The sequence below is a fragment of the Neovison vison genome, chromosome 2, assembly GCF_020171115.1.
Source record: "Neovison vison isolate M4711 chromosome 2, ASM_NN_V1, whole genome shotgun sequence".
Classification (NCBI taxonomy): domain Eukaryota; kingdom Metazoa; phylum Chordata; class Mammalia; order Carnivora; family Mustelidae; genus Neogale; species Neogale vison.
This window is the reverse complement of record NC_058092.1, coordinates 85535616-85550939: the sequence shown is the minus strand read 5'-3', so window position 1 is coordinate 85550939 and position 15324 is coordinate 85535616. Positions and strand designations below refer to the sequence as shown.

At 39.0% G+C, this 15324-nt stretch overlaps 1 protein-coding gene across 2 annotated transcripts in view; it reads left to right on the top strand.

The window, feature by feature from the left end:
* FRRS1 (ferric chelate reductase 1) overlaps positions 1-15324 on the top strand; it is a 48704-nt gene that overhangs the window by 13569 nt on the left and 19811 nt on the right. For both annotated transcript variants that reach the window (XM_044238749.1, XM_044238750.1), the window contains exons 5-7: positions 1005-1152; positions 5826-6008; positions 14209-14307. In XM_044238749.1, coding sequence (XP_044094684.1) covers positions 1005-1152; positions 5826-6008; positions 14209-14307 — 430 coding nt within the window. The remainder of the gene's footprint in view (positions 1-1004; positions 1153-5825; positions 6009-14208; positions 14308-15324) is intronic.

The window sequence follows — 15324 nt, the reverse complement described above, 5'->3', positions numbered from 1 at the left end:
TAGTAATGACACCACCTTAACAAGACAAGTAGTCTTTTACTTTTTTGCTTGTTTTTTTTTTTTCCTAGCACACGACCTGGAACCTAATAGACACTTAATAGACATTTGTTGAATGAGTGAAGTATTGCAATGCCTTAACACTAAGAGGCATCAATTACTACTTGAGTCTATGTATAGTGTACAGACTATTACATTTTTTTTTTTTGATTTGCTCTTGTCTTAATATGAGAATATGAAAAAAAAATCCTGAAGTTTGGGTGACTTTTTTGTAGTGTTACAACTTGCAGATTAGATTGTCAGAAAAGTAAGATGGTGCATGCCCTCAGAATAATGAAATTCAATAGAATTAGAAGTCCTTCCCCCTTCTATCTGCAAGGGTAAGTGGAATGTCATAAAGCAGTGTAATGATTCCTTAGTGGAGTTAGAGACATATATTTTAAGGAGAATTACTCTCCTGGCATGTCTCTGTTTTTTGTTCTACTTGGTACAAAGGTCCCAGCACACAGGAACACAGCTTTGCCCCTATCTGTTGTGTGGAATGTGGAAAGGGACTGTGACTCCAGTAAGAGCTGATGGTCACCTGTGTAGCATTCTCCCTGTATTTCCCTGCTACACCTGCTCTGTGGAATAATTTGAATAGTGCACTCTGAAATAGATAGTTACAGTAGTATGTTCTTTATGTGTCAGGGAGTAGAAATCTGTGCAGTTTAGTTCTTAGTTCTGCATTCAGGACTGCTGTATGTCCAAAGAACAGACAAGGGGGAGAGGAGAAGAGAAGAAAAGAAAGCTTGAGAGCAAGCAAGAGAACAAGGGCAGTAAAAGTTCACTTAGTGATGAGGTGGAAGAGTCATAGAGTTTCACACAAAACTAGTAGTACTATTAGGTAGTATTAAGTAGGGTGTCCCTACTTTATTCCTTTTTTTTCCCTATTTTTTTTTTTTTCAATTTGATTATGATGGGCCACAATCAGGGTTCTGTTTGATCTCATTTGTACTGCATTTCAGAGTCACAGTTGTTGAGAAGTATAAAATCTACTGGGTGAAGATTCCTGGTCCTGTAATTTCACAACCAAACGCACTGCCTTTTACCACACCCGAAGCTACAGTAGCCCCTTTGTCGACATTACCTCCAGTCTCCCATCTAACCAAATCAGTAAGTGACCTTTTTATGGTTTCAACAAATGCAGTCTGTAATAATGGTGTCATTAGGGACTGTGGTTCTAGGTTGGTGAAGCATATAGAGAAGTAGCTGTACTGGGTTGTGGTAGCAAGTTTTTGGGGCTTCTGCAGGAAATCTTCATGGCAACATTATGACTTGGAGGTCAGAATAAAGACAGTGCAAGACCCTGCATGTTCGAGGTGTGGATCTGATATCACTCAGAGTCTCTTCTGCCAAATAGCAAATGTGGAGAGGAAGATTAAAACTTGGGCTAAATTTAGACAGGATTTGGAGGAGAATCTTGAAATAGTGATGTAACTCTTGGATCCCATTTCATGAAGGCCAATGAGTACTGGGGGATTCTCTGTGCTGAGCTACAGAAACTCTTCACAAACCCCTCAGGCAGAATTCCATTCAGGCCCCCTGGTTCAGAAGAATGATGACGGAAGAAAACATATTTGGTAAAGGATAATGCATATGGGAAACATTAGGCAAGTTTCACTGAAAGAAATTCTGATGTTAGACTTACTAATTCAGAAGTCCGTTAAATGAAACATGTCTTAGAGCAGGTGATTACAGTTGAAAGAACAAGCTTGGGTCTGATTCCCGACTTGTCTACTTTATGTGTGACTTTGGACAAGCTATTTAATTCTCAAGAGGTCAGTTTCTTTACCTAAGAAATGAGAAATCATAATATCTAGCTCTTAGTATCATTATGAGAATTAAACAAAGTAATGAATAAGATTTCTAACTGCTTTGCACTTAATAGAAATTCTGTAAATATTAGTTCCTTTTTTCTTTTCCTTCTCTTTTTTAAAATCTTTTTATAGCTCTTTGTTCTTGTAGGGAAGACTAAGTAAAGCACTTGTGCTCCTGTGTAATGTCTCACTTTGTTTCCCTTCTACATTTTGCAGTATATGATGATTTTATTTGACTACATTATTATGAATTTTACACTTTTTAAAAAGAAGATTTTATTTATTTATTTGACAGAGAGAGCTCACAAGTAGACAGAGAGGAAGGCAGAGAGAAAGGGGGAAAAGCAGGCTCCCCACTGAGCAGAGAGCCTGATGTGGGGCTCGAACCCAACACCCTGGGATCATGACCTGAGCCGAAGACAGAGGCTTTAACCCACTGAGTCACCCAGGTGCCCCGAATTTTAAACTTTTGACCATACAGTTAGATCTTTTATTTGCACTAGTTCTGTTTACTTAGCCTTTTTTTTTTTTTTAAGATTTTATTTTTAAGTAATCTCCACACCCAGTGTGGGTATTGAACTTACAACCCTGAGACCAAGAGTTGCACTGCACACTCCACTAACTGAACCAGCCAGGCACCCCTCAGTTTACTTAATCTTAATGTTTAGTTTCAAAGCTGCTTTAGGGTAGTAAATGGCCATTTTGGACCTGAGCTTCCTGGTAGGAATCTACTGATAGAATTATCTTTCCATATATTCACATAAAAGGCATTTGTTCTCGGAGCCTTTATGGTATCTCTGCACCAGGTTTGTAATCCTGATTTTAGAAAGGCAGAGTCACGAGATTATAGCATTTGTAGAGCTAGAAGTGACCTCAGGGTTCAGTCTCTGTTGTGTAGTTGAAGGATGCAAGAGAGACAGGCAGTAAGTTCTTGAGCAAATGTGATGGATTAAAGGGGAGAGCAGTGATCAAAATCCAAGTTTAGTAGTGGCTTGCTCTTTCCACTCAGTGACTTTTCTTTAAGTTCCTGTGAAATAATAAGAAATATATATTGGTCTCTGCTGTGTTTCCTGCTAATATTTGGCCATTGACCCCAGTACCTGATACAGAGCTCCTAAATCCCTTGTAATTTGCTGAGTGATAGGGATACCTTTTGTTCTAATGAGGTAACTCTGTGTGGGCTCCTGGATGGGGGCAGGTCTCCAGAAAGACCAGCCCATGCCTTTCTACCCCACTCCTTATTTTCCAGAGTTGAGAGGTGGGCTGAAAATTGAGTCAACAATCCATCATGCCTCCATGATGAAGCCTGTATAAAAATCCCAAAAGTATGGGGTTCAGAGAGCTCCCAGGTTGCTGAACACATGGAAGTGCTGTAAGGGTGGTACCTTGGAGAGGGTGTGGAAGCTCCATGCCCCTTCCCACATTCCTTGCCCTGTGTGCCTCTTGCATCTGACTGTTCCTGGGGTTGCATCCTGTAATAATACACTTGATGCACCTGGGGTTGGCTCACTTGTTAAGCGTCAGACCCTTGATTCTGGTGCAGGTCATGATCTCAGGTTGATCCAGCCCCCCATGGGCTTTGTACTCAGCAAGCAGCCTGCTTGAGCCCCTCCCTCAGCCCCTTTCCCTGCTTATGTGTGCTCTGTCTCTCTTTCACTCTGTTTCTAAATAAATAAATAAAATCTTAAAAAAGAAATATCACACTGGTAATCTAGTAGGAAAGCCGTGTTCCTGGAGTTCTGTGAGCTATCCTAGTACATTATCAGACTCGAGGAGAGGGTCATGGGAACCTCCAGTCCTCTCCAGTGGGAACCTGGAACTTGTGATTGGCCTCTGAAGTGAGTAATCTTCTGGGACTGAGCCCCCAACTTGTAGGATTGAACACTAACTTCAGGAAGATTGTGTCAGAATGGAATTGCAATGTGGGACCGCGATTGGTGTTCACAGAGAATTGCAGAATTGGTTAATGTGGGAAAACCCGCCATACATTTGGTGGCCACAAGTATTGGTAGAGTAGAAGAAATGAGAAGTTTTTTTTGGATACAGTTCCCATTAGATCTAGTTACACAGTGTTTAACCCACTGGGAGAAGATGGGAGAAGATATTTGCAAATGACACTATAGACAAAGGGCTGATATCCAAGATCTATAAAGAACTCTTCAAATTCAACACCTAAAAAACCAGATAATCACGTCAAAGAATGGGCAGAAGACATGAACAAACAGTGCTCCAAAGAAGACAAAACAAATGGCTAACAGACACATGAAAAAGTGTTCATCATCATTAGCCATCAGGGAAAATCAAATCAAAACCTCATTGAGATACCACCTTACACCAGTTAGAATGGCCAAAATAAACAAGAGAGTAAACAACATGTGTTGGGGAGGATGTGGAGAAAGGGGAACCCTCTTACACTATTGGTGGGAATGCAAGTTGGTGCAGCCACTTTGGAAAACTGTGGAGATTCCTTAAGAAATTAAAATTAGAGCTTCCCTATGGCCCTGTGATTGCACTGCTGGGTATTTACCCCAGAGAAACAGATGTAGTGAAAAGAAGGGCCATCTGTACCCCAGTGTTCATGGCAGCAATGGCCACAGTCGTCAAACTGTGGAAAGAGCTAAGATACCCTTCAACAAATGAATGCGTAAAGAAGATATATGGTCCATACACAGTGAAGTATTATGCTTCCATCAGAAAGGACGAATATCCAACTTTTGTATCAACATGGATGGGACTGAAGGAGGTTATGCTGAGTGAAATAAGTCAAGCAGAGAGAGTGAATTATCATATGATTTCACTTATTTGTATGTAATGTCCTCCATTATGAGAAGGAAAGGAAAAGTGAATTGGGGTAAATCGGAGGGGGAGATGAACCATGAGAAACTATGGACTCTGAGAAACAAACTGAGGGTTTTGGAATGGAGGGGAGATGGGTTAGCCTGGTGATGGGTATTAAGGAGGGCATGTATCGGGGCGCCTGGGTGGCTCAGTGGGTTAAGCCGCTGCCTTCAGCTCAGGTCATGATCTCAGGGTCCTGGGATCGAGTCCCGCATTGGGCTTTCTGCTCAGCAGGGAGCCTGCTTCCTCCTCTCTCTCTCTCTGCCTGCCTCTCTGCCTACTTGTGATCTCTGTCTGTCAAATAAATAAATAAAATCTTAAAAAAAAAAAAGGAGGGCATGTATCATATAGTGCACTGGGTGTGGTCGATAAACTGAATATTGGAACACTGAAAAAATAAAAGAAAAAAAAAACTCTTCTGAAATATACCCTCACAGCGCCTTCTCACAAGATGACTGTACATTTGCTCTGTCAGATTGTAGAGCTGACATTTTTTGATACTATTTCTCTTTTTTGCTATAACAAGGAGCTCTGAATTAAGTCGTTGTAGGTTGTTCATGCTTCTTCTCCACTTAATTGTTATTACTATTATTTAGAGTGGTGGTATATATAGGATTAACCATTTTTTCTAATACTATTTTCATATCCAATTTGAACCTGAATTCTAGAAGCAGAGTCCAGGATCTAAATATAAAAACTTGCGAAGAGTTTGTCTGTTTGCTTTTTAGAAGTGCATCCTAGAAACTCAAGGATACACTTTAGGCAAGAGTCAGTGTGAACCTAAATATTCTTTAAAATGTTTTTCAAAATCTGCTAAAAACTTTGCTCCAGAACTTAATTAATGTGAAATATTTTGTGTATTAAAGTCCTTTTAATACTCATCCCATTATAGTCCAACTAATGTTGTGTCTTCCAGATTTCAATTAAAATTAATTAAGTTTAAAAGTTCACAACCTAACTACTGCTCTGATCATTTCTAATTTGGATTGTGTCTTTTGTCTCCTACTTTGAATCTCTATTATGAAAAGATACTTTTGTGAAAATTTGTGCTTCAAGTAGTGGCTCTTTTATCATGGTGAAATGAACTGCCTTGTCGGTAATTAAGACTTTTTCTCCCTGTCATTTTTCTAGTTCAGTGCTTCAGATTGTGGGAACAAGAAGTTCTGTGTTAGGAGTCCTGTGAACTGTGACCCAGAGAAGGAGCACGCCTGTTTCTTCTTGTCCTTCACACGAGATGACCAGTCAGTGGTGGTTGAAATGAGTGGGCCCAGTAAAGGCTATTTATCCTTTGCGCTTTCTCATGACAGATGGATGGTTTGTATCCCTTACTTATGTAAGTGATAATGAAAGAGGGAGGCTAATCAACGGCGGTGGACTTGTTTGTTCCATGGTCAAATGATCATACTTAAAATGGGGAGGGGGAGGGGGAGGGCAAGACACAGTAACTTAGAGGAGATGCTGACTTAAACACTTTTTTAGGTATATTGTGTTTATAACAGTTGTGCAATTATACAGCTCTAAGAACAGTCCATCCTACGGAGAGTTCAGAAAATTGCTCTATAGCCGGTGGACTTGCCCCTGTATCTTTCTGTCTGTCTCTGTGATAAAAGCAGGAAGTGTGGTTAAGAAAAGTTGCTGTGCATAAAAGTCTTACGTTGTTTGTGATGCTTTTCCAACACTCGTTGTTTTCTCCAATGGCCAGCAACCACAGCGTGAGTTGCTGCCTCAGTGTCTCCATTTTGGTAGTCATCGATCGGTACATATCCCAGAGAATGACACCTACTGTGTCCAGGCATAGATACACCTTCACTGGAGGCTCCTTTGTCAGATCTAGGGAAGGCAGCATTTGTGGTTTTCTTTTTTTTTTTTAAGATTTTATTCGTTTATTTCACAGACAGATCACAAGGCAGAGAGGCAGGCAGAGAGAGAGAGAGAGAGGAGGAAACAGACTCCCTGCCGAGCAGAGAGTCCGACGCAGGGCTCCATCTCAGGACCCTGGGATCTTGACCTGAGCCAAAGGCAGAAGCTTTAACCCACTGAACCACCCAGGCGCCCGGGCAGCATTTGTTTTGAGCTGATTCTCCCTCTCCCCTGGTAGTGCTGGCTGGATGGAATAGTTCTGTAGATGGCAGCCTTGTGCCACGGTGTGGAAGAACAGCGTGCTGCCAAGGCATCCTGATCTCCCCGAGGGAAGGCCAGAAAGTGTGGGCCAGGACACGTTCGAGTCCTGTTCAAAGCAGAGTTGGCAGGAGTTCAGGGATGACTACAAATGGAGAAAGCCTTTTACTTCCATGTTAGCAAAGTCAACAGGGTCTTTCCTGTCCGGTTTTAAACTTAACATCACTTCTGTAGGAAATCCTATTTCAAAAAAAGAAAGGAATGCTGAGATTCTGTAAGAACTAATATTTCCCTAAAAGTGTACTCTGATCATATTGGTCCTTGTAGGCTGCTTGGAAGTTTTGCAGGAAGCCAGGGGTAAAAAATTATGCCAAGGTATTTTACTATATGTGTCTGCATATGATCTAGATGTTTTACTATATAGTCCTTGAATGCTCCCATTATTCTCTTTCATTAGGCAAAATGTATACCTTAAGCTTAGGAGAGATAAGATATGTCATATGCTTTTATTTTTTATTATTTTTTTAGAGGGGGGAGGGACAGTGGGATAGGGAAAGAGAGAATCATAAGTAGCTCCATGCCTAGTGCAGAGCCTGACGCGAGGCTCTATCTTATGACCCTGAGATCATGACTGAGCTGAAATCAAGAGTCGGGTGCTTAAATGTCTGAGCCACCCACGTGCCCCAGATACATCATATGCTTTTGAAAATAACATAAAAGAAATTAAAACTCTTTCTTTTTTAAAGTTTTTTGTTGGGGGTCGCCTGGGTGGCTCAGTGGGTTAAAGCCTCTGCCTCAGCTCAGGTCATGATCTCAGGGTCGTGGGATCGAGCCCCGCGTTGGGCTTTCTGCTTGATAGGGAGCCTGCTTCCCCCTTTCTTTGCCTGCCTCTCTGCCTACTTTTGACCTCTCTCTCTGTCAAATAAAAAAACAAAAAAACAAAAAACCTTGTTTTTTGGGAAGTTTTATACTTGATTGAATGATGTTACAATAGTTCCAAAACATTTTCCCCATTTCCCTGTGTAACTGTCATCAGACCTATAGCATATTCTTTTTTTTTTTTTTTTTAAGATTTTATTTATTTATTTGACAGACAGAGATTACAAGTAGAGAGAGGGACGGGGTGAAAGCAGGCTCACTGCTGAGCAGAGAGCCCGATGCGGGGCTCAGTCCCAGGACCCTGAGATCATGACCTGAGCCGAAGGCAGAGGCTTTAACCCACGGAGCCACCCAGTCGACCCAAGCTATAACATATTCTTTTGGGTACTTGCAGTTCTGGCCAAAATGAACCAAGTTTGGCACCTAAGGTAGATGATGAGACTGGATTAAAAATAAAATGGAACTACACAGCAATAAGAAAAGAAGGTGGTAGTGCTTGTTGTGTGAATGGGATGGAACTGGTTATGATGGAAATTCTGAAGATGGGCCCCCCAAGGATTGATTAACAATGGTGGTCTTGTTGGAATTAGTGTCTAGCTTCATCTCTAACACACAGTGCTCATTTAGATATGTGCTCCAGTCCCTTAACTAAAAAACAGTCACTTTAGACCCAAACTTTAGGCAGCAGTATGTTCATATTTTTCTTTCTCTGGTCACAGAAAATCTGTCAGCAAGAGGAAAAGACACTACTGCTCCTCTGGGCCAGGTGATGAGGAGCCCATAAGTAGACCAGTTGTTTCTTTTCTAAGTTGTAGGCATAGATGGCACAAAAGCATTTGTCTTTAATTCAAGATATATTTATCTTACTTAGAAATCTTATGTTTTCTAGTATAGTACTCATCAAAAAATGTTTATAAAAAAGACTTAATTATGCAGGTGCCGTTGATTTACAGAGCAATCTTACTTAATGATTAAAATCATCTGTACACCTGTTTGCCTAAATTGAGCGAAATAAATCATCCTCAGAAAATATTTTTAAAGTAGTTATTTCTATTTTTGGCTATTTAGAAAATTTTAGGATATTTTTATGATCTGTTTCTTTTCAGTACCTAATATAAATTTAAATACAAAGGTATCTGATGCTATGAATATTAGCTAAATGTTACCTTTTTCAGTTTTACTTGTAAATTAATGATAACAATTGTTTTGGTATTAGGCTTTGCCATTAAAATTGATGAAGAGTATAATTTTCCATATTTTTGCTAACAATGACTTGATAATGTCTGAATTTTAACTACATTTCAAAGCACACACATATTCCCTATCTCAGATACTTTATTAAATAATATAAAGTACATCAATAATATTGTATGTTCTTGATATATTTTTCCCAAACAATTTGAAAGTTGAGTTATAGATATATCATGACATTTTATCTTTAGAATTTTTAGCAAGTATCTCCTAAGAACAAGGATGTGCTCCTGTAATTACCATATCCTGATCACATTGAGAAAACTTAACAATGATATAATAATTATATGCAATATAGTCTATATTCCAAATACTTCAGTTGTCCCCATACAGTCCTTTATAGCTATTTTTTTTAAAGATTTTTATTTATTTGACAGACAAGCAGGCAGAGAGGCAGGCAGAGACAGAGAGAGGAGGAAGCAGGCTCCCTGCTGAGCAGAGAGCCCAATGCGGGCCTCGATCCCAGGACCCTAGGATCATGACCTGAGCCGAAGGCAGAGGCTTTAACCCACTGAGCTATCCAGGTGCCCCTTTATAGCTATTAAAAAAAAAATTTCTGACCAAGATCCAATATATAATACTATATATTATCTTCTTTTGCCTTCCTTCTCCTGCCCAGTGTCACCTTGCTCAGTACATAATTTCTTTCTTTTCTTTTTTTTTTAGATTTTATTTATTTATTTGACAGACAGAGATCCCAAGTAGGCAGAGAGAGAGGAGGAAGCAGGCTCCCCGCTGAGCAGAGAGCCCAATGTGGGGCTCGATCCCAGGACTCTGGGATCATGACCTGAGCCGAAGGCAGAGGCTTTACCCCACTGAGCCACCCAGGCACCCCTGTACATAATTTCTTAATGTTCAGTTCTAGAATGTTCCCAATTCTGGCCTCTGTTGTACTTCAGATTGGAATTTCCAGTGGCCAGCTGATCTTGTCCTGATGAATGTTCCTGGATGACACTAACCATCATCTGTAAAACTGAACTTAATATATTCCCTCCTCATGTTTCTTGTGTCCCCCATTCTTGGTGATCAAAACTAGTAGTAAAAAAGCAGTTACCATTATTGATTCCTTGCTTCTTTTCAGATACTGTCCTGGGCAATTTATAGACTCTCATTCATTGCTGCCGCCGCCGTCTTTGTGTTCAGGGAATTTGGTTGTGACTTAGAGTCTTCCCTTTTATTCACAGCTATAAAGCTGTTTTTTAAAAACAAATTCTGACCCAAGAGCCAGTCATCTATCACTCAATACCTTTAATTGTTACATCTCTTTCATCTGTTTTCCTGACTGTTTTCTAGATTTTTTTTAGTCTAATTCTGTAGAATGTCCCACAGTTTGTACAGTAGATTTAGGTTCAGGTTTTTGGCACAGTACGACCTAAGGGGTTTGTTTCTATCTCAGTGCATCATATCAAGAGATGTGTAATGTCCGATTATTCCATTATTGGTGATTCTGTGTTTCATCACTTGTATCTGTCAGATATTTCCATTGTGAAGGCGTATTTTCTCTTTTTAATTAGTAAGTCATCTGTGAGGTGATACTTTGATGGTGAATATTCTGTTCCTCAATAACATTTTACCAAATTATTTTAGCATCTATTGATGTTCCTTTCCTGAAACAGTTTTTACATTTGTGGTTGCAAAATGGTGATTTTCTAATTTATTTATTAGCTGGCATTCTTCTAAAAAGAAGAGCATTCTTGGCATCCACCCTTCACTTTTGGTGAAACAGTATGGACTGATGAATTCCTTTGGTCTGTTGTGTTATGGTTTATCATCATCATTCTTCTTTTAGATGCTCATATTGACCCAAATGTGGCTCCTTCAAGCTGTGTGTGTGTTGCTGGTTTTTTTTTTTTTTTTTTTAATGCCCTTTGATGTATCTCTATTAGTTTTTTGGTGTGGGTTTGTTTTCTGGTGTAACAAAATGTCCATTCATCTTACGCTGTTATGCATTTTCATTTCTCAAAGGAGGTCTGTTCTCTGTTATAGGAATAATGTTTAGAAGTCAAGATTGGGGTGCTAGTGTGTTCATTACTTTTAATCTTCCAGATACTTTTGATTCTGTCTTTGACATACTTCTTCATTCTCTTTTTTGCATTGTCACTATCTCTGACTTGGCTTACACTTTTATTGTCATTTCCAGACCACCACAGTGGCCTCTCACTATTTTTTAGCAATTTTATTCCATGTCATCTTTTTTTTTTTTTCTCCGCATGTCATCTTTTAATAGTCACTGTTGTTTTCTTCCTGAGCTTCCATGGAGATCATCTCAATCCTATTCCCAGAAACTTTGGTGAGCCTTTAGTAATTATAGGAAAAATTTTTTTGTTTTGTTCTTTTTTTCATTAGCTTGGCTTTCAAAACTCTTCAAGGTCCATGTTGGAATTTCCAGCCTTACCATGTATATCTTTTTGGCTAACGTAATTACCTGTTTCCTAAAAGTTTCACATATTTTTTTGTTTCTATGTATTTGGTTCTGGAAGTTCCTCCGTTTAGAAAACTTTTCCTTTAATCTCAGCTCTACCTTATCCACGTGTAAGTATTTTTTATTCTCTAACGCCTACATAATTATAATCTTTTCTGATAACTTTTTTTTCCAGTCTTTTGGCTCTACATGATTTGTGCTTCCGTGGTACTTTGTCTAAACTGTTTTTATCATAATTCACATACTATTGTAACTATCTCTTCCATTAAAATGTAGTCTTTGGTTATAAGAACAATGTAGTCATCTTTATTTTTCCCACAATATCCACACAATTATTTTCTGAACAGAATACGTTCTAAATGCTTGGTTCAAGAGGAATAAATGGGAGAAAGAGGATCTGTCTGATTCAGAAACTTGGTGGAACTTCTTGCATGTGTGCTTCCCTGCTCCAAACTTGGGGTTTTTAGAATTGCCTGGAGCCAGGGTTACAAAAGCACCTTTTCATACTCTTTGCTGTAGAGTAGAGAGAACTGAGAGTACTTCTTCCCCAACATTCTCTCCAATATTGGAGAGTTCTTTCTGCAGTGAGTTAGTATGGCAGTTGGCCCATCAGCATTTTGCCTCAAAATCAACCATTTTGTTAAAAGCAAAATTTGTTTTAAATAAAAGAAGAGTTTGTATACCTCAGAGATGATAGTCTAGAAAATACACCATTGTTTGTTTAAATTAGAGATCTGTGAACTTTTCCTGTAGAGGTCCAGGTAGTAACTACTTTAGAATTTGTGGAGATCTGATCTGTGTTTTAAATACTCATCTCTGTGTGGTAGCACTGAAACAGCAAAAGACAATCCATAAATTAATAGGTGTGGCTGTGTTCCAATAAAACTTCATTTGTGGGGGCGCCTGGGTGGCTCAGTGGGTTAAGCCTCTGCCTTTGGCTCAGGTCATGATCTTAGGGTCCTGGGATCGGGCCCTGCATCAGGCTCTCTGCTCAATGGAGAGCCTGCTTTCCCCTCGCTCTCTGCCTGCCTCTCTGCCCACTTGTGATCTCTCTCTCTCTCTCTCTCTGTCAAAAAAAAAAAAAAAAAAGAAAAACAAACAAACAAACAACAACAACAAAAAAAACCAAACTTCATTTGTGGACAATGAAATTTGGATTTCATGTATTTTGACTCATCATGATATATTCTTCTATTTAACAAATGGTTTAGATATGTAAACGTCCTTCTTAGCCTGTGGGGTCTACCAGAACAGGCATCAGACTGAATCTGGTCTGTATGCCATAGTTTGTTGATTGCTGGTTTAGATCACCATGACTCTTTGAGTTGGGCTAATTCTGGTTTGAATAGAAGGTGTGTAACAGTGAATAATTGGTTTGTTAAGGTTATGAACTTGGGAGTTCTCAAAAGTGGAACTTTAAAAAAAATTAAAATATGTTAGAATATCATTGGGATTCATAGCAAAGTTTATTTTAAGTTGTCAGTCTTGGCTTTGTTTAAGGAGTTTAGTGACTTCTGCAACATATGAAAGATCTTGTTATATAGTTTACAGACAATGGTTTAGTATAGGTGAAAGAACCAGAACTATACACAGTAATTTAAAGTGCAGATTATTTCTTTGTACCATCATTTAAATGTATTTTGAAGATACAGTCTGTCCTCTGATAGTCACTTTAAGCTCTAAATTTAGAGCTAAGGAATATTGGAGACCAAAGGGTAGATAAGAATTAGACTGACGAAAAAGTGCTCCTTGAATTCAGACAAGTTAGTTTTAATATGTAGTAGTAAATCTCTTGAGTGTGGACAGTATTAACAGTCCACACAGTGTCTTCATCTTAAAAGTTACTGCCCCAAACCCAATGTAGTGCAGTGTATTTATAGTTACGAAAATTTGTAAACACAGATACTTATTTACAAACAATGTTCATAATAAATTCAGTGAAAAAAGGTAACAGAACTGAGTATTTTCCTTTTTGGGGTGAAAAGATGAGTATAATTACAAATAGGTTTGGATGAATATACATGAAAGCTTTGACAGTCCTGTTTGAGTTTATGGGCATATAAACATGTTATTTTAATCTATTTTTACATTGAAATTATGTTGCTTTTGAATTAAAACAAATTTTTTAATTTGAATAATATATAATTGACACACGATGTTACATTAGTTTCAGGTGTACAATGTAGCAACTGGACAGTTGTTTTTTTTTTTTTTTAAGATTTTATTCATCTATTTATTTGACAGAGAGAGAGATCACAAGTATGCAGAGAGGCAGGCAAAGAGAGAGAGGGAAGCAGGCTCCCCGCTGAGCACAGAGTCTGATGTGGGGCTCGATCGCAGGGCCCTGAGAACATAACCTGAGCTGAAGGCAGAGGCTTAACCCACTGAGCGATTGGACATTTTTAAACATCATGTTGTGCGCATCACAAGTATAGCTACTATCTGTTACCATACAACACTGTTATAATACCATTGACTGTATCCCTGTGCTCTACCTTTTATTCCCATGACTTTACTCATTCCATAGCTGAAAGCCTCCATCTCCCACAGCCTCTCGCCCATTTGCTCATCCCTCACCCTCCTCCCCTCTGGCAACCATCAGGGTTGTTCCCTGTATTTATGGGTCTGTTTCTGTTCTTTGTTTGTTTCTTCATTATAGCAAAATTATTTTAAATTTATAAACTGGACAGCCAGTTCTTGGAATTCATAGTATCATTTAAGACTGAATCTGCAAATGATGTTTTAAAAGCATCCAACACCATTTGATGTGATTTCATTAGGGGTGCTTTTAAAAACAAAATGTTGACATTCCTTTGAATTTTTTTCCTGTGCAAACGTTTTCAGGGTGACGATGATGCTTATTTGTGTATTCGTGAAGATCAGACTGTACACATACAACCTTCCCATTTGATGGGGCGAAGTCACCCTGTGATGGACTCCAGGGTAGGTGTGAAAATTCTGGGACCCTCCACCTGGTTTGTCTGCCTTTTGGCTAGGTGGCCAACAGTGGCAGAACTGTGCTGCAAGATAGCTCAGTTAGCAGAGAGCCAGAGGAGGAGTCTGGCAGCAGGTTTCCTTTCTTATAATACTCTGGGAGAAACTTTTCTGTGCTTTATTTTATTTTAAAAATAGTATGTAAAAATATAAATTGTATTATTATAGTTATAGGTTTAATGTATTATTAATATCATTATATCATTTATATTTAACATCATATATTAAAGTATATATCTTATTTTTCTCTAAATTAGTAAAATTATATTTTAGATATACAACATGATGTTTTGATACACATATACGTAGCAAAATGATTACCACAGTTGTGTCCTCACAGACTTAACTCTTTTTTGTGGTGAGAGCACCTGAAATTTATTCACTTAGCAAATTTCCAGTATACAATACAGTATTACTAAATACAGTCATCATGCTGTACATTAGATCTCTAGACTTATTCATCCTACGTAACTGCAACTTTGTCCCCTTTGACCACGATCTCCCCTTTTCTACACCTTGGAAAAGCACCAGATAAGTTTCTCTTGTAGCAAAAGATGAATTCTTGCCTATGTCACCTAAATCCTTTTTTCACATCTTAGAAAAGAATATATTTCTCGTCCAGTGAGAAAGAAAAGCGTGTAGGGCAGGGACTGGGTCAGTGCCTTGGTCAGTTGTCTTCTGTGCCTCTTCTTGGCATCTGTGCCACAGGGATTTCTGGTAGAGAAGTGTCTCTTTTCATGTGGTGGTTGGCAAGCACATGAGCTCTGACAGAGCAGTAGCTGTCGCCTAATGACTTCACACTCTCTGTAGAGCTTTCCCCAGGGCTTGGGACCTTCTCCCTTGTTGCATGTTACATTTTGGCCATGAGTGTATTACTTCCTAATTGTTTCTTCAGTGTTTTGATTTTGTGTCTGTGGCCAGACGGGGTTAGTGCATCTGCCAAAGTTTCTAACCTGGGTAGAGGAC